General features: G+C 44.9%; 1 protein-coding gene across 3 annotated transcripts; it reads left to right on the top strand.

The window, feature by feature from the left end:
* Nucleotides 1-2,763: 2,763 nt before the first annotated feature.
* Nucleotides 2,764-24,458, top strand: med25 (mediator complex subunit 25). Of its 3 annotated transcripts, none has more exons than XM_063018611.1 (20): nt 2,764-2,881; nt 4,804-4,944; nt 5,031-5,076; nt 5,171-5,295; nt 5,427-5,525; nt 5,612-5,732; nt 7,229-7,385; nt 7,464-7,597; nt 7,836-7,917; nt 9,619-9,932; nt 10,039-10,140; nt 12,076-12,161; nt 14,111-14,168; nt 16,808-16,915; nt 19,023-19,196; nt 19,444-19,551; nt 19,893-19,964; nt 21,847-22,014; nt 22,839-22,953; nt 23,758-24,458. In XM_063018611.1, the coding sequence occupies exons 2-20, from the start codon at nt 4,808-4,810 to the stop codon at nt 23,859-23,861; spliced, it is 2,310 nt and encodes a 769-aa protein (XP_062874681.1). In that variant the 5' UTR covers nt 2,764-2,881; nt 4,804-4,807; the 3' UTR covers nt 23,862-24,458. The 3 variants fall into 3 exon arrangements, with proteins under 3 accessions (XP_062874681.1, XP_062874680.1, XP_062874682.1); XM_063018610.1 differs by having other exon boundaries at nt 22,836-22,953; XM_063018612.1 differs by lacking the exon at nt 19,893-19,964 and having other exon boundaries at nt 22,836-22,953.
* Nucleotides 24,459-25,204: the final 746 nt, after the last annotated feature.

Here is a 25,204-nt window from a genome sequence, read left to right as displayed (position 1 = left end):
TGTGTGTGCATATATATATATATATATATATGTGCATGTATGTGTGTGTATGAGCATGTACGAGTGTGTATGTGTGTATATGTGCATGTATGTGTGTGTATGAGCATGTACGAGTGTGTATGTACATCTATGTGTGTGTGTGTGTGTGTGTGTGTGTGTGTATGAGCATGTACGAGTGTGTATGTACATCTATGTGTGTGTGTGTGTGTGTGTGTGTGTATGAGCATGTACGAGTGTGTATGTGCATGTATATGTGTATATATGTGTGTGTGTGTATGTACTCCATCGTTCCACACAGGCGAGCGGCTGCTCATTAGCGGTTGAGCTGCACTATGGTTAATGTTTGATGATCCCTGAGTGATGATGTTAGAAGCCACTGTTCCTCCACACAACATGAGATGTGTACGCTGGAGGCGACTCGTTTATTTATAATCTGAATAAAACATGGGGAAACATAACAGGAGGATCTAGTTTATGAGAGTGATGCAATTTAATGCGTTCTGATGACTGTACCGATAAAAAAATGAGAAAAAAATACCGTTTTATTATTATATTCTTCCCCCTGATTGTACCCAGTGAGCCAGTTTTATGTTGGGAGATGTGCTGGAGGGAAGTGAGTTGAAGAATAGAAATGTGCTGCACCATTTGCACCATCACCGAGCTACGACTGATGAAAGCCTTGTTCTGGATGCTACGTTGCTCCAAATATGGATGAGAAACCTCGTTATTAAAGAAGGAGACAGAAAGATGCATCAGAAAACTGCTGAAAATCTCATGGAGGGAGATGATCACCACTGAGCGAGTGTACATGACGGCCAGAACATTTTATAGCATGTCAAATTGTCAGGACTTGTAGAAGGACTCAAAGGACGAGTAAAAGCAATCAAGGCTTTCCTAGACACCAACATTAAAGCTCAGTCATACAAATGCTGTCATCTTTCCCATACACAGACATACATTAAAGTCTTGTCAAGCTTTCTATACCGTTTGTGTTTGAAACAGGATGCCCAACGATCTCATGGTCAGGTGTCCGAATACATTTACATTTTCAGCATTTAGCAGACGCTTTTATCCAAAGCGACTTACACAATGAGCTGAACACAATGAGCAATTGAGGGTTAAGGGCCTTGCTCAGGGACCCAACAGTGGCAACTTGGTGGTGGCGGGGCTTGAACCGGCAACCTTGTGTTTACTAGTCCAGTACCTTAACCACTAAGCTATCACTGAATACTTTCAGCCATACTGCGTTTTATGCTGTATCATCATATCATGGCAGAGCGCTCGGCTTCAGTCAGAAAGCTAGAAGTCTGTGTCTCGAAATAGCAGCCTCGCCGTTCGGCATAATCTAATTTAGCTCGCTGTTTAGAATAAGGGGCGGATTTTGGAACACAACAGCTGTCCTCTGCTCCGTGTGCAGCCTGAGAGAAGCTTCATTCCTTTAATATTTCTGTTCTCAAACGTTCTCACTGACTCCACGATGTCTGTTCTAGTGAGGAAAAGGAACTGCAGACAGCAGGACATAAGATGCGTCTCTGTTTGTGTCAAAATTTGAGCTTTTCTTTCTATTATTACTAAAACAATTATGTAAATTACACTTAAATAAAAGAAAGAATAATATACAACAAATATAAACCCAACAACCCCCCACAAACCCAATCTGGCGCCCATTGTTCCTACCTAGGAATCGTTTTTATAGTTTTATGCCATTTCTGCGACTGTGGCGACATCTAGTGTTTAATAAAGTTATTACATTTGTGGCGACATCTAGTGTTTACTGTGGGTATTACACCCAGGCGCAATCACGTGGTCTCCTCACTGCTTTACTTCTATCGTTCCTATTACTGTAATTCATTCGTTGTCTGTTTTTTACCACTGCTTTATCCTGGTCAGGACCGCAGTGGGTCTGATTCATTGGACGAAAGGGAGGAAACACCCCGGACGGGTTGCCAGTCCATCACAGGGCAAACACACACACATACACAAATACACACACACTGTGGGGGACAATTTTAGTAGCTCCACTTGACCTGACTGTATGTTTTTGAACTTGTGGGAGGAAACCGGAGCACTCGGAGGAAACCCATCAGACAGAAAGGACCCTGGCCCATCTTGCTGTGATGTGACAGCAGTACCCACTTGTGCCACCTCTGTGCCCCCTGTTCACATGATCTTGAAGAAAAGGATTCATCCAACCAGTCGACCTTCACCCGTTGATCTGATGTCTATGTTGACACCTTTGTGTCCATTGTAGGTGCTTTTGACTGTACACAAGAGTCAGCATGGGCACTTTAAGAAGGGTTTAATGTACTGTGGGTTGGGACTCATTCACCTCTTCACCAGGATTGAAATATTCTTCAATTTGAGACACATTAGCTCTTATGTTGGTCTGTACCAGATCCCATAACCTTCATGTTCTCTGGCATCAGTAAGTCTTGACAACTAAACAATCTGTCAGCAGTTCGCGCAGTCATATTTTGGCTAAATGGGCACAAATTCCCACAGACATACTTCAGAATCGTGTTAGTAGCCTTCTCAGAAGAGTGGCTGTTGTTATAACTGAAAAGATTCCAAATTGGTCAATATACAGTACAGTATTTAACAGCATGTTCAGCTAGCTCATGTTCAGGTGTCCAAATACTTTTGATCCTATGGTGTAGCTCGGTTGTTGACTCGTCACCCTGATTCGCCTTTTTCTCCAGTCTGCTGTGTAGATGACCGAGTCATAAACCTTCAGGTTTTGTTGCTGTTTCGATTCCTCGGCGGTGAAAACTTCAGTAATTCATCTTCATTTGAAATGTAGCATAAAAATAAAGAATCGAATTTACATTTTCAGAGTTTGATCATCTCCTGTTTCTTCGTTTGGATTAATAAATACCTCCAGGTAATGTACAAGGTGTCTGTTTAATCATCCGATTGTGTTTAGCATCGCAGCTAGTGATTTTACAGGCTGTATCCTAATTGGAGTCTAATACATTTTAGAAGCGCACTACGTAGGATATGAAGAAAACGCGATACACACCATTTCTAGTGCACTTACTGATGAGTGTGGCGCTGTTTGGAATTCGGCCATAGTACATCTTGGATTTCTACGTTAACTTGTTAGCGTTCTAAACAGTGAACTGTTAACGATTAAAGATGTATAGCTTTTTGTTAAAAACAATAAAAGCGTAAATAATAGTAAATAAAAGTCTATCATACATGTGGACTTTGTAGTTATTTGTGCATATGGTGGTTAATATGAGTTAATGAAAAAGCAGCATCACATCCATCAGTGAGCAGTGTTTGGGTGATGGACCATTCTCACCACAGCAGTGGACCTGACATGGTAGTATCGTTGTATTAAATGTGGAGCTGTATGATTGTACTGTGAAGGTGTTTGTGGTGGTGGTGCGAGTGAATCATGGCAAAATTGGTGTAGCATGGTGTTTTGATTGTGTGTGTGTGGGGGGGGGGGGTTGTATTTATAAATTAGGTATAGTTGTATTTGAAGTGTAAATCGTGTATCATGGTAGTTCAGTGGTGCTTGTATCAGTGTATTATAGTAGTGTGGTGATTCTGTTATGGTGATACCATGTTACTGTGGTGGCACTAGTATAAATGTATCATGGTAGTGTGGTGGTGCTGGTGTAGGTATATCATGGTAGTGTGTGGTGGCTTTAGTATCAGTGTATAATGGTAGTGTGGTGGTGCTGGTAAGACTGTATCGTGGTAGTGTAGTGGTGTCGGTATGAGTGTATCTTGGTAGTGAGTGTGGTGGCTTTAGTATCAGTGTATTATGGTACTGTGGCAGTGCTGGTTTGAGTGTATTAAGTTAGTGTGATTCTGGTATGATGGTACCATGGTACTGTGGTGGTGCTGGTATGTGTGTACCATAGTAGTGAGTGTGGTGGCTTTAGTATCAGTGTATTATGGTAGTGTGGTGGTGCTTGTATCAGTGTATTATGGTAGTGTGGTGGTGCTGGTATGTGTGTACCATAGTAGTGAGTGTGGTGGCTTTAGTATCAGTGTATTATGGTAGTGTGGTGGTGCTGGTATGAGTGTACCATAGTAGTGAGTGTGGTGGCTTTAGTATCAGTGTATTATGGTAGTGTGGTGGTGCTTGTATCAGTGTATTATGGTAGTGTGGTGGTGCTGGTATGATGGTACCATGGTACTGTGGTGGTGCTGGTATGAGTGTATTATGGTAGCGTGTGTGGTGGCACTAGTGTCAGTGTATCGTGGTAGTGTGGTGGTGTTGTATGAGTGTATTAAGTTATTGTGATGGTGCTGGTATGAGCGTCATGGTGGTGTAGTGGTGTTGGTATGGGTGTATTCTGGTAGTGAGTGTGGTGGTTTTAGTATCAGTGTATTATGTAGCAGTGCTGGTTTGAGTGTATTAAGTTAGTGTGATTCTGGTATGATGGTACCATGGTAGTGTGGTGGTGTTGGTATGAGTGTACCACGGTAGTGTGTGTGTGGCACTAGTATCAATGTATTATGCTAGTGTGATGGTGGTGCTGGTATGGGTCTATCATGGTAGTTTAGTGGAGCTGGTATGTGTGTATTATGGTAGAACGTTGGCATAAGTGTGTCATGGTAGTGTGATGGCGTTGGTATGAGTGTATTAAGAGAGGTGATGCTGGTTTGAGTGTGCCATGCTACTCTGACGGTGCTGATATGAATGTATCATGTTGGTCCCTTGGTGCTGGTGCGAGGGTACCATCCTGACATGACTCTGGTACTCGTTATACTAGAACCATGTACAGTTTTACCTAGTTTTTAAGAACCGTATTTGAACCGCATCTGCTTGATTTTGGTTTTCAGGCTCATGGTGACGCTCATGGACACGTCGCCCAAACCCGGGGCGTCCCAGGTCTCCGACGTGGTGTTCGTCATCGAGGGGACGGCCAACCTCGGCCCGTACTTCGAGTCCCTGCGCAAGAACTACATCCTGCCCGCGATCGAGTGAGTTCTCCTGTGTAAACGTTTGAACAAGTTTATAGAGAGAATGTTGTCGTCTGCTGACCACCTGATCCTCCTGATTATTGCAGGTATTTTAACGGCGGTCCACCCGCTGAGACGGACTTCGGCGGAGACGTGAGTGTGTGCTTGTCCTGCACGTCGGAGGAATTATTCGGGTGAGAACGTTCGGTTTAAAGATGCATAACGTGACGTGTTTGGTTTTTTACAGTATGGTGGTACCCAGTATGGACTGGTGGTGTTTAATACAGTGGACTGCGCTCCGGAGTCGTATGTCCAGTGCTACGCTCCCACCAGCTCTGCGTTCGAGTTCGTGTCCTGGATCGACAGCATCCAGTAGGTCCTTTATGTGACGTTGGTTTACATTAAATTGGCACCTTAAAGCTCAACCGGTGCTCTAAAGGTCGTCCGAATACTTTCGGTCGCGTGACGTGTGTAAACGTTCGACCGGATCTCTGTGTCGTCAGGTTCATGGGAGGAGGGGCGGAGAGCTGCAGCCTGATCGCCGAGGGTCTCTCCGTGGCCCTGCAGCTCTTCGACGACTTCAAGAAGGTCCGCGAGCAGATGTGAGTGCGCCGGGCGCGGACGCGGGACGCGGTATCGTTCGTGGCCGACACGTGCTTGCTCACCTTTTCTCTTGTTTCTCTTGCAGAGGTCAGACTCACAAGGTGTGTGTGCTGCTGTGCAACTCGCCGCCGTACCTGCTGCCCGCCGTGGAGAGCGTCAGCTACACCGGCTGCACCACCGACGGCCTCGTCCAGATCATCCGAGACGTGAGTCAGTCGCTCCAAGAGTATTCGGACGCCCGACCGTGAGTCTGTGTTCTCACAAGACTTTGAAGTACGTCTGTGGGGATTTGTGCCTGCTCAGTCAAAAGATTGATCAGTCGGGGTTCCGATTCATCCCAGGGCTGTTTAATGTGTATAAGGTCAGCTCTCTGTGCAGGGCACTGGAGTTTCTTTAAACTGAGCTGGAACAGGAAAGGACCTTCCCTAAACTGTTGGAAGCATATAATTTCCTTTATATAATTGATTTCTGGGTGTCCCAATACTTTGTCCTGGTGTCCATGTGTGATTGTCTAATAAACTGGCACCCTGTTCAGTGTCCAGTGTTCTTGGTAGGGTGCTGGACCCTCCATGACCCTCATAAGAATGAAGGGGTGATTAAATTCGGTACAAGCAGGGGGCGCAACAGTTCACTTTATCCCACCCCTCACACGCTTTAGATTGAGACGTAGTCGGGCGTGTCCGAGGGAGGGAAGTTCGGTTTGGGTTTCTCCTCAAATTTGCCGCAACAGCGCTTGCATAGCGTGACATTTTGTACGAATACGAATCGGTTGATACAAATCCACCGCTGGCTGGTGTAAAGAAGCAGCTGCTGGAGTGGAAGGGTGCTAGTCTGCGTCTCTCCTCAGCCAGCGGACTTGTGAGCTCTGGCATTACACCGTCTGAAACCTCCTTGTTTCTACACTCACTGTCCATTTTATCAGCTCCACTTACCATATAGAAGCACTTTGTAGTTCTACAATAACTGACTGTAGTCCATCTGTTTCTCTACATGCTTTGTTTCCCCCTTTCATGCTGTTCTTCAATGGTCAGGACCCCCACAGAGCAGGTATTATTTAGGTGGTGGATGATTCTCAGCACTGCAGTGACACTGACATGGTGGTGGTGTGTTAGTGTGTGTGGTGCTGGTATGAGCGGATCAGACACAGCAGCGCTGCTGGAGTTTTTAAACACCTCACTGTCACTGCTGGACTGAGAATAGTCCACCGACCAAAAACATCCAGCCAGCAGCGCCCCGTGGGCAGCGTCCTGTGACCACCGATGAAGGTCTAGAAGATGACCGACTCAAACAGCAGCAATAGATGAGCGATCGTCTCTGACTTTACATCTACAAGGTGGACCGACTAGGTAGGAGTGTCTAACAGAGTGGACAGTGAGTGGACACGGTATTTAAAAACTCCAGCACAACACACACTAACACACCACCACCATGGCAGTGTCACTGCAGTGCTGTGAATGATCCACCACCTAAATAATACCTGCTCTGTGGTGGTCCTGTGGGGGTCCTGACCATTGAAGAACAGGGTGAAAGGGGGCTAACAAAGCATGTAGAGAAACAGATGGACTACAGTCAGTAATTGTAGAACTACAAAGTGCTTCTCTATGGTAAGTGGAGCTGATAAAATGGACAGTGAGTGTAGAAACAAAGAGGTGGTTTTAATGTTATGGCTGATCCGTGTATCACCCCCTGCTTTCTTTTACAGAGAGGAATCCATTTCTCGGTGGTCGCCCCGCGTAAGCTGCCGGCGCTGCGAGCCCTGTTCGAGCGAGCCTCTCCGGTGGGGGCGCCGGAGTCCTCGCACCCGGACTACAGTCAGGACCCGTTCCACATGGTGCTCATCCGTGGCATCTCGCTCCCAGGTACCGCACCGCACCGCACAGTGCCACCTAGTGTTCGGAATATCTGTATGTGTGACCGCGCTCTGTTTCCGTCCTCAGTGGCGCTCGGCGGCGGTTCTGGACCCGTCCCGCTGAAACCGGTCTTACCTCCGCAGCCCCTCGCCGTCCAGCCGGCTCCGATCGGCTCCGCCCCCCAGCCTGCTCCTCCGATCAGCGCCGCTCTGTCATATCAGGTAACTGTGGGACCGCGAGCGTGACGCGCTATACGGCCAAAAGTATTCGGACAGAGCTTGTCGGACAACTCGTTTCAAAATAGCAAGACTTTGAAGTATGTCTGTGGGAATTTGTGCCCGTTCATTCGAAAGATGAGTTAAAAACAGAGTGGTGTCCCAAAAATGTTGTCCATATAATAATTTAGTCCATTTGTACAGAATCATATGCAGCGTCTCTCTCTGTGTCTTTCTCCTCCAGCCGATTCCTCAGCCCCCTCTAATGGCGGCGGCGGCGGCAGCAGCCAAGGTCGTGGAGGCGGCGAGCATCCAGAAGACTCGCTGTGAGTTTACCTTCATCTTTCTTCCTTCCACCCCACCCCCTCCCCAGTGTGTCCCTCAGCATACAATCTAAGCAGTGTCTGATCATCCGCTGTGTACCTCCGTACTGAATTATTCATCCAGCCGAGGTCTTTAGTGCCGCCGGTGCCCCGCGGGCGCGCGCTCCGTAAACAGAGCGTGTTTGCAGGGAGCCGAGAGCCGGATTAGGAGGAGCGAGAAGCTGCAGGAGCCAAAACGGTACAGTCGGCGATGGACGGCGGCGCTTACCCACGTCTTGTCCATGATTTTTAACGCGACCCAGGCAACAAAAACGACACATCAAAACGAATCCCGAACGAAACACAATTATTTAATAAAAATAGTGGCAATCTGGTCCTACTGTGGTTGACAAGATGTAACGTAAAGCCTCCACTAGGGGGCATTCGTGCACAAGTTCATTACAAATTAGTTTATTTAATTATTGGAATTATTATTTTTCTCGAAACACTGATTTACCGGACAGTTGCTGTGCGCTGGGCTTTGTGCACAGGGACACAGTCCTGCTGGAACAGGAAGGGGCCTTCCCCAAACTGTTACCACATGTGCCTGTAGGACCTTGGCTGTAAACACCCGAACTCAGGAATTAGGAAGGTTGTCCATATTTAAATTGAATTGCTCCCTCTGTCCATTATAGCTTCAATATATAAACTTCTCTGTGAAGCCTTTCTGCAAGACTTCGGAGTGTGTCTGTAGGAACTTGTGCCCATTCGGTCAATAGACTTTAGAAGAGGATGTTTGTCCACAAGTCTGTCCACTAGTCTGTCCTGAAGTCTATATTGAATTGCTCCCTCTTTCCTTTATAGCTTCAATATCATCCAGTCTTCTGTGAAGCCTTTCTGCAGGACTTCGGAGTGTGTCTGTGGGAACTTGTGCCCATTCGGTCAATAGACTTTAGAAGAGAATGCCTGTCCTCTAGTCTGTCCACTAGTCTGCCCACAAGTCTGTCCTAAAGTCTATATTGAATTGCTTCCTCTTTTATTTATAGCTTCAATGTGGTCCGCTCTTCTGGAAAGTCTTTCTGCAGGACTTTGGAGTGTGTCTGTGGGAACTTGTGCCTGTTTGGTCAATAGACTTTAGAAGAGGATGCCTGTCCACAAGTCTGTCCACTTGTCTGTCCTGAAGTCTATATTAAATTGCTCCCTTTTATTTATAGCTTCAATATCATAAACTCCTCTGTGAAGCCTTTCTGCTGGACTTCGGAGTTTGTCTGTAGGAACTTGTGCCCATTCGGTCAATAGACTTTAGAAGAGGATGTTTGTCCACAAGTCTGTCCACTAGTCTGTCCTGAAGTCTATATTGAATTGCTCCCTCTTTCCTTTATAGCTTCAATATTATCCAGTCTTCTGTGAAGCCTTTCTGCAAGACTTCGGAGTGTGTCTGTGGGAACTTGTGCCCATTTGACCAATAGACTCAGTGCTGGATGAGAAGGCCTGGCTCAAAATCCAGGTTTAATTCATCCCAAAAGTGGGTTGAGACCATGGCTCTGTGTAGGCTACTAGTCAAACCGTGTGTTTATAGAGTTTGCTTTGTGCTGAGGGGTGTAATCATACTGAAGGGGACTTCCCCAAACTGTTAGCCTTGGTGTCCACATACTTTTAAACACATTTTGTATCTAATCCTGATCCACTGACGTTTATTCCTTATATATTTGTGTCTCCCTTCAGTCCCAGGTATGGTCAATCCACCCTTCAGTACCCAGCCTCAGCTGCCCACTGTGGGCGGAGTCAAACTGGCGCCGGCTAGCCAGCCCAGCCTGTCCACGGTCACCACGGTGTCCACGCCCATGTTACCGCAGCAACAGCCTCAACCTCCCGTACAGCAGCAGCAACAGCAGCAACAGCAGCAGCAGCAGCAGCAGCAGCCGCAGCCACAGGTCCTGCCTCCCGGGCAGCCGGCACCCAATCAGCAGCCTCCTCAGGCTCTTCAGCAGCCCAACCCAGCCAATCCGCAGGTGCCGCCGTCTTCTCAGCCCGGCATGGTAAGGACACGAGTGCACACTGGGCAGTGACGTCCAGTTTAATCATTTCTGCAGCTCTTCTTTTCCTGTGACTGAATTATTGGGATCTGATCTTGTTTTTTTTCAGCCCGGCGTCTCTGCTCAGCAGCCTGGAACCAATTCCATCGCTGGTCAGCCTGGGGTGCCCAACAAGGTGGTGGCCTGGAGCGGAGTCCTGGAATGGCAAGAGGTGTGTGTGTGTGTGTGTGTGTGTGTGTGTGTGTGTGTGTGTGTGTGTGTGTGCTACAAGTTTTTCCTGGCAGTTCCTGCCCTCAGGTGTGAGCTACCGGCCTTCCTGGCATCTACACTGTCAAGATTGGCGGGTGGTAGCTCACCATTTAGGGTACTGGACTAGTAATCAGAAGGTTGTCAGTTCAAGCCCAACCACCACCAGGTTTGCCACTTTTGGGCCCCTGAATTCTCAATTGCTCAGCCTGTATTCAGTCATCATTGTAAGTCTGTTCCAACCGCTTCTTGTCACCTGCCAGAGCGCAGTGTTGCATTGTCCCGCCTCCTGAAGACACACAGTTGTTTGTTTTGTTGTTTGTTTGGTTGTTTTGTTGGTTGCTTGCTTGTTTTGTTGTTTGGTTATTTGTTTTGTTGGGTGTTTTGTTGTTTGTTTGGTGGTTGCTTGTTTGGGTATTTTGTTGGTTGGTTGTTTGGTAGGTTGTTTTGTTGATTTGTTGCTTGTTTTGTTGTTTTGTTGGTTGTTTGTTTGTTTGGTTGCTTGTTTGGTTGGATGCTTTGTTTGTTTTGTTGTTTTGTTGTTTGTTTAGTTGGTTGTTTTGTTGTTTGGTTGGTTGGTTGGTTGATTGGTTGATTGGTTGTTTGTTTTGTTGTTTGGTTGTTTGTTTAGTTGGTTGAGTGGTTGCTTGTTTGTTTGTTTGTTTGGTTGTTTGTTTAGTTGGTTGTTTTGTTGTTTGGTTGGTTGGTTGAGTGGTTGCTTGTTTGTATGTTTTGTTGTTTGGTTGTTTGTTTAGTTGGTTGTTTGGTTGGTTGGTTGTTTGATTGGTTGGTTGTTTTGTTGGTTGGTTGAGTGGTTGCTTGTTTGTTTGTTTTGTTGTTTGTTTGTTTAGTTGGTTAAGTGGTTGCTTGTTTGTTTGTTTGTTTTGTTGTTTGTTTAGTTGGTTGTTTTGTTGTTTGGTTGGTTGGTTGTTTGATTGGTTGTTTGTCTAGTTGTTTGTTTGTTTTGTTGTTTGGTTGGCAGCCCAGCGGTGATGGCGCTTTTCGTCTGATGTTTTTAGTGATTAAGTTACCAACCGTGTGCTAACAGGACCTCATCAGGACCTCATCAGGATCAGCATTTCTCGATCCTGGTCCCTGGAAGACGTCTGCGCTGAAACGTAGATTGCTTGTAGATGACTCGATGCTCCCAAAACACCTGATTCAGCTTTTTAACTTCTCCTGGCTCGTTCCTCTCAGAGATCGGGACTCAAAGATGAACTGGCGTCCTGTTCAGAATAAAGTTTAAAAATAAGTAGCCTAGTAGTAGCCTAGTGGTTAAGGTACTGGACTAGTACCCAGAAGGTCGCTGGTTCAAGCCCCACCACTGCCAGGTTGCTGCTGTTGGGCCCTTGAGCAAGGCCCTTAACCCTCAATTGCTCACACTGTATACTGTAAGTCGCTTTGGATAAAAGCGTCTGCTAAATGCTGAAAATGTAAATGTAAAATGTAAATAATAAAAGCATAAAAATGAATTGAAATGGAAAAAATTAACAGATAAATAAACAGTCAGGTTTAACATCTGAAGCTCCTCCGCGCTGTGTTTCCTTTTCACATGAAAAATGTCGGATTGAATCCCTCCCAGCGAGTCAGTCACTTTTTCACTCTTGGCCCATTAGCTCGCTCCTGATTGGACATTGATCTGCCATTAATTTGTTATTGACGAGGAGACGAGCGGAGGCTTTTGTCCAGCGGCTTGTGTTGTATTGATGTGGGATGTTGTGTCCATCTCACCCCGGGGTCTGCTATCAATCTGTGTCAGCAGGTCTTGTTCGCCGTGTGTGTGTGTGTGTGTGTGTGTGTGTGTGTGTGTACGTGTGTACGTGTGTGTGTACGAGCGCATTTGTGTGTGTAATATGAGTCTCTCTAACATCATCCCTCGTCTCTCTATCAATCCTAACAGAAGCCCAAAGCCTCCTCCATGGACTCCAACACCAAACTGACCCGCTCGCTGCCCTGCCAAGTACAAGTCAATCAGGGAGAGAACCTGTGAGTACCGAACTAACTACAACTCCCAGCATGCCATGCGCCCTAACACTTAACATGCTGACTAAGCACTTTTTTGAAAGGCTTGGACAAAGTACATACTGCATACTACACTCAGTATATACTGTATACTGCATACTACACTCAGTACATACTGTATACTGCATACTATACTCAGTACATACTGCATACTACACTCAGTACATACTTATACTGCATACTACACTCAGTACATACTGCATACTACACTCAGTATATACTGTATACTACACTCAGTACATACTGTATACTGCACTCAGTACATACTGTATACAGCATACTACACTCAATACATACTGCATACTACACTCAGTACATACTGTATACTGCATACTACACTCAGTACATACTGCATACTACTCAGTACATACTGCATACTGCATACTACACTCAGTACATACTGCATACTACACTTAGTATATACTGTATACTGCATACTACATTCAGTATATACTGCATACTACACTCAGTACATACTGTATACTACACTCAGTACATACTGTATACTGCATACTACACTCAGTACATACTGCATACTACACTCAGTATATACTGCATACTACACTCAGTATATACTGTATACTGCATACTACACTCAGTATATACTGTATACTACACTCAGTACATACTGTATACTGCATACTACACTCAGTATATACTGTATACTACACTCAGTATATACTGCATACTACACTCAGTATATACTGTATACTACACTCAGTATATACTGTATACTACACTCAGTACATACTGTATACTACACTCAGTATATACTATATACTGTATACTGCATACTACACTCAGTACATACTGCATACTGATTTCTCCATCAGTACATGAGTAGTATATACTAGGCTATTTCAAACACAGCCACAAGCAAACATTTCTTATTAAAGAGCTTTAAAGCCCCACAGAGCAATTCCAGGATCATTTAAACTAGACAAACTCAAGTCTGATCTTCTACACAGAGCCAAATCGAACCTTTCAGGGTTCTGTGATGCTGAGTGAATCATCCGTTCCTCCCCCGTATCCGTGCGTCCACGCCATGTTTAAAAAACGCTCTCATTAGTAGCACTTGAAAAGGTCAGCGGAGAACTGGGGCAAAAGTTCAGTCAGATGAAGCATCGAGCACGGCGGCATAGGAGAAAACGTCTCCTCCTCCTCCTCCTGCCTGCCGGCTCCATCCATCCTCGGCTCCCTTCTGCTCACAGGACTCTCATCCCTCCTCTGCACGGGCTCGAATGATCTCAATCTGGCCTCCCGAAAGTTTGTATGCAGAGACAAATGAAAGCAATATGTATGTACACATAATGTACTCAGTGTAAGCAATATTTGGGACTGGCCCGTTTTCTTGCTCAGTACAGTCAGGTCCATAAATATTCGGACCCTGACAGCGTTGTGATTGCTTCAGGTCTTCTCCTGTATGGTGGGTTTTTATTGCGAGGGTAAGCACGGCGCAGATTACAGCGTGATGGACAGATTACAACGGCGTCTGCAAACCCAGCCGAGCAGATGCCAAGCTAACAAACGACTCCAGGCAGGTCCCGTCAGCGCAGAGAGAATGATCGCTCACCTTGAAGCCCGCCGGGGCCGAACGGCGTACAGGAGCCGTACGGGTTGGCACGTATGTTCCTGATGCGAGGCGAAGCCGTTCCTTACTGCACGCCGGGTACAAGCTCAGTACAAGGGACAGTGTGGAACCCTACGTGTTCCAGGAGCAAGCGTGTCTCCGAACGTCCCGAAAACTGATCGCCAGGGAGGAACCTGGTCGCACACGGCAAAAAGTTTAAAGACGTCCAAACATTTATGGACCTGAGCGTGTATTAAACTGTATTTTATTCCCTGGAGTGTGTTTGTACGGTTACGTTTCAGGCGGTTCATGCGGACGTGCTGAATGTTCTCTCTTTGTGCAGGAACACTGAGCAGTGGCCTCAGAAGCTGATCATGCAGCTCATCCCTCAGCAGCTGTTGGTGAGTGGGCGTTCACATCCTCTATTTCACACGAAGAAGAAAAGAGCCGCGCGCGTGGAGGCATCTGCACGCCGCCGGCTTGTTAGCGCCCATTGTTTCGCTTTATGTAATCGGCTCTGTATCCGCCGGGCTTCCTGAAATGTGGGTCACTAAAGGTCGCTCGCGAGAAGCGCTTTCTGATACGTCCTGGCGACGAGCAGTTGAGTATTAGGCATCTTGTTCAGGGGCCAAACAGTGCCGTCTTGGTGGTCCTCGTCGCTGCTGTAAGTGCGACCCCTGCTGACCGGTCGAGGCACCTGCACTACCTCAGGTTAAAAGAAGCGTAAAGAAGAGAAGGTGTGTGACCGCCCCAGCCCCCTCAGTCAGAGGTGGGGTGGCAGAAGCGTCCAAAAAGGCTAGATTTAGGGTGCAAAAACAACAGGACGCTGGTCGAGGTCATCATGCAGGGTCGAGAATACTGTATACTGCACTTAGTACATACTGTAGACTGCACTTAGTACATACTGTATACTGCACTCAGTACATACTGTAGACTGCACTTAGTACATACTGTATACTGCACTCAGTATATACTGTACTCAGTACATACTGTAGACTGCACTCAGTATATACTGTATACTGCACTCAGTATATACTGTATACTGCATACTACCCTCAGTATATACTGCATACTACACTCAGTATATACTGTACACTGCACTCAGTATATACTGTATACTGCACTCAGTACATACTGTAGACTGCACTCAGTATATACTGTATACTGCACTCAGTACATACTGTAGACTGCACTCAGTATATACTGTATACTGCATACTACACTCAGTATATACTGTATACTGCACTCAGTATATACTGTATACTGCATACTACACTCAGTATATACTGTATACTGCACTCAGTATATACTGTATACTGCACTCAGTACATACTGTAGACTGCACTCAGTATATACTGTATACTGCATACTACACTCAGTATATACTGTATACTGCACTCAGTATATACTGCATACTAGACTCAGTATATACTGTATACTGCACTCAGTATATACTGTATACTGCATACTACCCTCAGTATATACTGCATACTACACTCAGTATATACTGTATACTGCACTCAGTACATACTGTAGACTGCACTCAGTATATACTGTATACTGCATACTACACTCAGTATATACTGTATACTGCACTCAGTATATACTGCATACTAGACTCAGTATATACTGTATACTGCACTCAGTATATACTGTATACTGCATACTACCCTCAGTATATACTGCATACTACACTCAGTATATACTGTATACTGCATACTACCCTCAGTATATACTGCATACTACACTCAGTATATTCTGCATACTACACTCAGTATATACTGTATACTGCATACTACACTCAGTATATACTGTATACTGCATACTGCACTCAGTACATACTGTATACTGCATACTACACTCAGTATATACTGTATACTGCATACTACACTCAGTATATACTGCATACTGCACTCAGTACATACTGTATACTGCATACTACACTCAGTATATACTGCATACTGCACTCAGTACATACTGTATACTGCATACTACACTCAGTATATACTGTATACTGCATACTACACTCAGTGTATACTGCATAATACACTCAGTATATACTGCATACTACACTCAATATATACTGTATACTGCATACTACACTCAGTATATACTGTATACCGCACTCAGTATTTATTGTATACTGCATACTACACTCAGTATATACTGTATACTGCATACTACACTCAGTATTTACTGTATACTGCATACTACACTCAGTATATACTGCATACTACACTCAATATATACTGTATACTGCATACTACACTCAGTATATACTGTATACCGCACTCAGTATTTATTGTATACTGCATACTACACTCAGTATATACTGTATACTGCATACTACACTCAGTATATACTGTATACTGCATACTACACTCAGTATATACTGCATACTACACTCAGTATTTACTGTATACTGCATACTACACTCAGTAGACCCCGCCCCCTCAGGTTAAAAGAAGCATAGAGAATGTGTGTGACAGCCTCAGCCCCCTCGATCAGAGGTGGGGTGTCAGGAGTGTCCAAAAAGGCTAGATTAGGGTGCAAACAGGGGAAAAAATGACAGGACACTGGTCAAGGTCATCAATTAGGGTCGAGAAAACAATCAGTGCCCTACATGGCACATTTAGATCAAGGGTTTTTTCGTTTGTATGAAGAAAATTTGAAATGTTTGGAATCCGAATTGTGACGTTCCTTTAACGATCCGTTTCTCCTCTCGGAAGCTTTGATTTGCAGCCGGCGTTCCCTTTATAATCCGATGAAACTGCTGCTTTTATGATCTGGAAATAAGCGGAGTATAAAAACGTCCCGTGCGGCGTTAACACATCGCTAGTTAATAATAAATGGGAAACCATCGTTTCCAAGTTTCTCCGTTTAGAAAACGCGGCGTCCAGAAAATTACGCTCTCGGTTCTGAACCCTTTGGGGTGCAGTCGCTATACTGAGCTCTGTTTAGAATGGTTCAGCACCCTGAATATAATAATGTGTAATAAATATTTTATTGTTTGTGTGTGTGTGTGTGTGTGTGCGTTTAGACAACGCTGGGTCCTCTCTTCAGGAACTCTCGGATGGTTCAGTTTCTCTTCACCAATAAGGACGTGGAGTCTCTGAAGGGGCTGTACCGCATCATGGCCAACGGTTTTGTGAGTACACACACACACACACACACACACACACAGGGTCAGGTGGTAGCTTTACCATTAGCATGTGTTTAAATTTATCCATATAATTAATTTATTTTTATGTTCATGTATTTATCACTGCTTTATCCTGGTCAGGGTTGCAGGGGGTCCGGTTTCCGTGGAATCACTATACATTGATTGGTCAGAAATTCCATTACGGTTGATCCGCCCAACCTGAGGAGCCTTCAGCGCCTTCAGTGTGTTTATTTCACAACACCAGTATCACTCCGGTCCACCAGTTGCTCAGGAATCATAACAGCTCTGTTAGACTCATCTTTTCCAGTATGAGAAGTTCAGCTGATAAGGTTTGTTAACATTAGCAGAAAAAATGCTGTAGTTTGGACAAAAAACGGTGTGTCCAGACTTCTGCGGACGACTGTAAATACAATTTTTATCCTTTATATCGAGGTCTCTCATTAATCATGATTTTTTTAAAGAGCAGGAAAAACGAATCGATTTGTCCTCGGTTATCAGCATCACATCGTCTCATCCATCTCTCTCCACTAGAGGGCGCAGCTCACACAGTGAGGTGTGCGAGTGTGTGTGAGAGTGTGTGTGAGAGTGTGTGTGAGAGTGTGTGTGATGGTGCTAGTGTTGTAAGTTCTTCACCTCGTGGTGCTGCTGGGAGTTTTGTGGATGAACCAAACAGCGTTTTGGAAAAATTATTATTATTATTATTAGATTATTAAGGGCAGCTCAGTGTGTGTGAGCTTCCTTTAAATTCACCAGAAACAACCTGAAACATCAATCAGAATCATTAATCAATACCCCCCCCCCCCATACCTCTACCTCTCACTTCATCTCTGCATCCTTATCTCACTCTCTCTATCTGTCTTCCTATCTATATCACTCTATATCACTTTATCTCACTCTCTCACTCTTGCTCCATCTGTCTCTCTATCTTGCTTTTTCTCTTTTCCTCTCTCTATATCATTCTATCACCCTTAATCTATCTCGCTTTATCTCTATCTCCTGCTTTCGCTCTATTTCTCTATCTCACTCTATCTCCATCTCATTCTGTCTCTATGTTGCTTTTTCCTAATATTGCTTAATTCCTGTCTTGCTCTCTATCTCCCGCTCTATAACTCGCTCTATCTCTCTCACTCTGTTTCGCTCTACTTTTTTCTCTTTTTCTCGCTTTATCTCTATCTCTCGCTCTTGCTCTATCTGTCTCGCTCCCTATTTATATCTTGCTCTATCGTCTCTGTCTATCTCGCTTGTTCTCATTCTGTCTCACTCTCTGTGTTACTCTTTTGTCTCTTCCTCTTTTTCCTCATTCTGTCTCTCTATATCTCTCCCTATCTATATCTCATTCTATCACCCTTAATCTATCTCACTCTATCTCGCTTTATCTCTATCTCTTGCTTTCGCTCTATTTCTCTATATCATTCTCTCTCTTGCTCCGTCTTTCTACCTCGCTCTGTCTCCATCTCATTCTGTCTCTCTCGCTTTATTTAATGCCGTCTTCATGTTGCTGTTTTCTAATATTGCTTTATCTCTATCTGGCGCTCTATAACTTGCTCTTTCTCTGTCTTTCTCTTTTTCTCGCTCTGTCTCTCTCAATATATCTCTATCTGTCTTCCTATCTATATCTCACTATCGATTTCTCTCTGTTTCGCTCTATCTCTCTCAATCTGGTTCACTCTACAGTATATCACTTTATCTGTCTCTCGCTCTTACTCTATCTTAATCTCTATCTCATTTTAACTTTCTCTATCTCACTTTATCTCTATCTTGCCTTATCTGTGTATCACTCATGCTCTATTGCTCTATCTCACCCTCGTCCTATCTTTCCATCTTACTCTCTATTTATTTTATTCGGTCTCTCTCGCTGTATATCTCTACCTCATGCTATCTTTACGATGCTTTGTCTTGATTTATTTCTATATCACCAAATTGCCTCTATTATCTCTATCTCACGCTCTTTGTCTTGCTCCCGGTCTCTCGCTCTTTCTCTGTCGTTCTATCTTTTTTGCATTTCTGTCTTTCTCTTTGTCTGTCTGTGTGTCTGTCTCTGTTTTTTCTTAATACAATCTGTGTGTGTCTATGTGTGTTTGTTTGTTTGCAGGCCGGCTGCGTGCATTTTCCCCACAGCGCTCCGTGCGAGGTGCGAGTCCTGATGCTGCTCTACTCGTCCAAGAAGAGGATCTTCATGGGTTTGATCCCCAACGACCAGAGCGGCTTCGTCAACGGCATCCGCCAAGTCATCACCAACCACAAACAAGTGCAGCAGCACCGTTCAGTACGACACACACACACACACACACACACACGGTTCAGAGACAGTAGTCGTGTACATGGTCAGAAGTATACGGACGCTTAAACATCACTGTAACGTGTGCTTGTTAAATATGACGATAAAAAAAAAGCACGTTTTTTGTTAGTTTTTGGAACAGGACTGCAGGGCTTTGCTTCCACAAACAGAAAACCTAGAACAATAACAATAATAACAATAATCGTTTTTAATTATTTATTTATTTTTATTTTAGATGAACACTGGCGGTCAGATGCAGTCCGGTCAGGTCCCACCCACACAGAACTTCCTCAACCGGCCGCCCGGCCAAATCCCCGTCACCCACGGCAACGTGCAGCAGCAGGTAACCGAATCTTCGCCTCGTGCCCCGCCGCCCTTTTCCCTTCCCGATGGCAAGCCGGTTACCGGTTCAAGCCCCACCACTGCTAGGTTGCTGCTGTTGGGCCCTTGAGCAAGGCCCTTAACCCTCAATTGCTCAGATTGTATACTGTATCTGTTCTGTAAGTCGCTTTGGATAAAAGCATCTGCTAAATGCCAAAAAAGTAAAAAAAAAAAGTTTCGGTCCTCCTTCACTGAAGCTGCATGGCGTTCTAACCCTGATCTTCCTCTTCTTCTTCCTCTCTCTCCTTTCGGCTCCGTTTCCTTTTCTGTCCGCCCCCGTCCTGCTCCTCGACCACGCCCCAGTCTGTGGTGGTGGGCATGACTCCCGTTAGTCAGGTCGCCATGATGGACGAGCAGCAGAGACAGAACAACATGGTGAGCTACGCAACATATCAGACTTCCACTATACACACGCTATAGCAGAGGTCACTAACAGGCGGACCGCGGTCCGGGTCCGCGCCCAGAAGCTGTCCCATCCATACAGACCCGGACCTACAGCCAGAACAGACAGTTTTGATTTAAAATCTGACGGAGCGCTTCTATTTTAACCGGCGCAGCTTTTGTAGTCTTTACGGTAGCGGTTTAGTGGATTAGGGAAATACACGTGACGCCACTCAGCCAATCAGGTCTGTGCATTCCAGCCGGTAAACACTGCGACTCCACAGTGCAGACAGATGAGAGTCAGAGGCGAGTTACACATGAAGAGACGGTAGACAGAAAAAGAAAGATAGCGAACGTAGAGAAAACGAAGGGAGAGATACAGACGACTGTGCCGGAGAAAGCTGAGAAAAAGACGAGTGAGACAGAAATGAAGAGAAAAATAAGGAACAAATGGCGCTCTCCAAAAAAGAAACGTGTACAGCGAAAATACAGCATTTAATCCGGAATGGACAGACTCATTTCTGTTCTTACTTCCCACTGGAGCAGAATTTATTTTTATTTTCTCTTATTTTGATAAGAGAAAGGTTTGATTAAGGTGGGGAGGTCCGGGTCCTCTCTGCTTGGAGTTTACATGTTCTCCCCGTGTCCACGTGGGTTTACTCCGGGTGCTCCGGTTTTCTCCCACAGTCCAAAGACATGCAAGTGAGGTGAATTGGAGATACTAAATTGTCCATGACTATATATATATAGTTAAACATTCCGGACCTTTGCTTCAAGAAATTTTCTCTAACTGGACCTCTTTAAATTTTAGTTGAATACCCCTGCGCTATAGGGTCAAAAGTATTTGGACACCGGTGTAGGGAAGGCCCTGACCGATAAGCTCTGGAATGAACTGGAACCAGTGCCCAGCCATTTAAATTCTGTGATATTTTGACTGAATAGGGCACAAATCCCCACAGACATACTTCTTATATGAAGTCTTTCTGGCTGAAAAGATCTAACAGAGGTCACTCTGTTAGCCTAGTGGTTAAGGACTAGTAACCAAAAGGTCACTGGTTCAAGCCCCACTGCCAGGTTGCCACTGTTGGGCCCTTGAGCAAGGCCCTTAACCCTCAATCGCTTAGACAGTATACTGTCACAGTACTGTAGGAGCATCTGCTAAATGCCAAATGCTCAGGTGTCCGAATACTTTTGGCCGTATAGTGTATACATTCATGAAATACCTGTATAACAGGGCTGTATTTTTTGCTTCTCTAACCATCTTCCTCACTGCGCATGTGGGCAAAATAAACACGCACGCTCTTCCTGGCAGGTTCATAACCGTGTCCCAATTATTCTGAAGCCGAGTGTGTAAACTGCAGACGCTGGATTCCACAGGGCCAAAATTATGTGGACGCCTGCCTGAGTTTTCCTCCCCCAAGTTCATAAAGACGTGGTTTGTTGAGTTTGGTGGAAAAGAACCGTCGTTAGGAACTGTAGTCACCACCGAAACCCTTTGGGATGAATTGGAATGTTGACTGTAAGCCAGGTCGTCTAACCCATCAGTGCCTGACCTCAAAGAAGCTCATTAGACTAAAGACACACTCCTAAACCTTGTGGAAAGCCTTGGCAGAAAGGTGAAGCCACCTCTACGTGAATGCCCGTGGTTTAGACGTCCAACAGACGTCCACATACTTTTGGTCGTATAATATGCCATACAAAATCAGGTACAGTTTTGGCTCTTTTTATATTGTATGAGTTCAAATCTCAACGGTACCACAAAGCAAGCAATAGCAAGAATTTCAGACCTTTCACCCCCTACAGTGCATAATATTATCAAAGGATTCATCTGGAGGAAAATGTACATTCGTTTGTTCTCTTTTTTTCTCTTTCTCAGCTGACGATGAGGGGGGCGGCGACGGCCAATCAGCAGCCGCCGGTCGTCGGGGCTCCACCGAATCAGGTGGCGCAGGGCCAGGGTCAGGCCTCGGGCGCCATGCTGCGCCTGCCCAACCCGGGAGCCAATCCGCAGCTTCGCAGCCTCCTCCTGAGCCAGCAGCAGCCGGTAAGTGTGTTTGATGGCTGTGTGTGTGTGTGTGTGTGTGTGTGTGTGTGTGTGTGTGTGTGTGTGTGTTTTATAGTGAGAAACGTTCCTGTGAACTCACAGTTTCGTCAAGGTGCCAAGCTTTGATATGCCAACCTCGAACAGCTTTTTTTCCCTCATGTTCGGTTGATGAACAGTGAGGGGGAATCAGCAGGTCATGGGTTCAGATCCCCGGTTCCTAGGTTCTCTCTCAGCGCTCTTTACATTTTACATTTTCTGTATTTAGCGGACGCTTTTATCCAAAGTGACTTACAGCACTGTGACAGTATACTGTCTGAGCGATTGAGGGTTAAGGGCCTTGCTCAAGGGCCCAACAGTGACAACCTGGCATTGGTGGGGCTTGAACCAGCGACCTTCTGATTACTAGTCCAGTATCTTAATCGCCAGGCTCCAACTGACCTAAAATTAAATTCTACACATTAAGCACCTCACAGTTGTGACTGGATACAGTGCAAGCAAGGGTTAAGGGCCTTGCTCAGGGGCCCAACTTGGCTGTATTGGGGCTTGAACAGACAACATTCAGATTATTAGGCCGGTACCTTAACTGTTGCTGCAAATTTGGAAGCATAATAGGAGTAATGGTTGTGGCTGAAACGCATGAATTCAATAATTAGACTGGGTGTCCCAATACTTTTGACCATGTAGTTCACTCCAGTGTTTTGTACATTTCGTGGTATTTTCGGGGGTTGATGGGGGGTCTGTGTTGTGATCGTTGCCCCTCCAGCGTGTCTCGCAGGCCGACGGTTCATCAGAACTTCTTTCTGTGTGTCTGTGTCTCTCAGCAGAACTCGGTGTCTCACATGCCGGGCATGCTCCCTCTTCAGGGCCTGAACCAGCAGATGGTGCATCCTACAGCAGGAGGGGCTCAGATCCAGCCCCAGTGGAGACAGCCCATGCCAGGTAGAGCTTCCGCCATCTACACCCCTGCCTTCCACTACACGCCTTCTTTGTTTACCAGGGATCAAACCCGGGCTGTTAGATGCATCGTGGTGGTGATGTGTGGTATAAGTGGCTATGCCATCTCGGCGCCACCATGCTGGTCGGGCGCTCCACAGACACTCCACAAGCACAATTGGCTCTGTCTGAGGGAGGGAAGGTGGGATTCAACAACAACCCCAACTGGCTGGTTGCTAGAGGAACACAGTCTTAGCAACGGGTGTGGCTGAAACACCCAAACTCAATTTTGTATTGCTGTCCATATATGGCATAAACTGTACGTCCATATATGGCATAAACTGTACGTCCATATATGGCATATACATCCATATATGGCAGTTTTGTGTAAATCAGATATATATGGCACATATGTCTACATATGGCACATACAGCCATATATATGGCATATACGTCAATAAATGGCATATACGCCCATATATGGCAGTTTTGTGTAAAACAGCTCATTCCATTTTTTCTGCACCACTAAATAAATAATGAGTTGTTGGCATATACGTCTATATATGGCATATACGTCCATATATGGCAGTTTTGTGTAAATCAGCCCACTAAATTTGCTGGCATATGGTATATACATCCATATATGGCATATACGTCCATATATGGCACATACGTCCATAAATGGCTTATACATCCATAAATGGCATTTTGAGCCAGCAGATCACATTTTGTAACATTTTCCTCACAAGTGTCCGTAAACTTTTGGCACGTCGCTCTCCCACCTTGACGCTCTTTCTTTTCCTCCGTCAGGTCAGATGATGATGAACGGACCGAGGGGCCCCGTCCCTCAGAACCCCGGCATGGCTCAGGTCTCCAGCGTCATGGAGGACGAGATTCTAATGGACCTGTTGTGAGGACTGCGTTACCCAGAATTCCACACTGCAGCCCTACTCCTTACTCTTTATACTTTTGCTCTGGAGGACAGAAAGCAGGAGGTTAGGTACAGCGCTCCACACAGATTGAACACCGGCTCCTCTCGATCCTGAACCCTGAACCCCTTGTGTGCTTAAATACGGAGTCTTTACGGTTCTGGAGAGAAGAGAACGTCACAGGAACGCTTCGGTTGCAGAAATGTTTGGACAGGCTGTGAGATAAAATGATGACATTTGTAGTATTTGGGATACAGATTTCCTTTTTCGTGCCACGCCTTTTCTCCTGGTTACGCCTTTGTTACCATTCCCAAAATTCCCATTTGGGGGGAAAAGTCTCAGATATTTAAATATTCTGCAGCGCGTCGTTGTGCATTTTTTTTCTCCCGGTCTGCGGTTTGAATGTTCGGGGGTTCGGGATCGAGACCCGGTGTTTGCGTGTTCCACCGGGATGAATTTTGCTCCTTTCACATGGTTGTATTTTTTATGGAGCTTTTACTTTCGGATGGTTTTTATGTTTCTTAAGTTGCGCGCCGTTGTTTTATGGAGATGAAATAAAGATGATTCGTTTTTGTCCGACAATTTTTGGAGTTCAAGACATGAAATTTTACAAACTGTGTTTAATAATGTGCAAAAACCAAACCTGTTTCTGCATAATTCACCCACAGAATGAATAAATGAATGAATGACTAACTGTATGAATGAATGAATGAATCCCTGAATAAATGATGGGATGACTGACTGACTAACTGAATGAATTAATGAATAACTGACCAAATAAATGAATGAATGCCTGAATAAATGACTGGATTAATGACTAACTGAATGATTAAATAAATTAACAACTGACTGACTGACTGACTGAACGACTAAATAAGTAAATGAATAAATGAATGCCTGAATAAATTACAGGATGATTGACTGAATGAATAAATGACTGACTGGCTGAGTCAATGAATTACTGAATGGATAACTGGATTAATGGATTCATAAATGATTAAGTGACTGTCTGTCTGACTGAATACATGAATGAATGGCTGAATAACTAAAGAAATGAATGCCTGAATAAATGACTGGATTAATGACTGACTGACTGAATGACTAAGGAAATGAATAAATGAATAAGTGGCTGACTGACAGACTGAGTAAATAAACGAATGAATGACTACATAAATTGATTAATGGATAACTGACTGACTGAACAAATGATTGAATGAATAAATGATTGACTGGATTAATGACTGACTAACTGAATTAATAAATGAATAACAGAATGATTGATTGATACATGACTAACTGAATGAATAAATGATTGACTGGATGAATGA

This window comes from Trichomycterus rosablanca, chromosome 22, assembly GCF_030014385.1.
Source record: "Trichomycterus rosablanca isolate fTriRos1 chromosome 22, fTriRos1.hap1, whole genome shotgun sequence".
Classification (NCBI taxonomy): Eukaryota; Metazoa; Chordata; class Actinopteri; order Siluriformes; family Trichomycteridae; genus Trichomycterus; species Trichomycterus rosablanca.
Note: the sequence above shows the minus strand (reverse complement) of the source record. Positions and strands in the feature narration are given on the sequence as shown.

Excerpts from the sequence above, each read along its gene's own strand:
- med25 (XM_063018610.1), top strand. The coding sequence starts at position 4,808 with ATGGTGACGCTCATGGACACGTCGCCCAAACCCGGGGCGTCCCAGGTC. Across the intron at positions 19,552-19,892 it reads ACGGCAACGTGCAGCAGCAG|TCTGTGGTGGTGGGCATGAC; the intron begins GTAACCGAATCT and ends ACCACGCCCCAG. Across the intron at positions 22,015-22,835 it reads TCCTGAGCCAGCAGCAGCCG|CAGAACTCGGTGTCTCACAT; the intron begins GTAAGTGTGTTT and ends TGTGTCTCTCAG.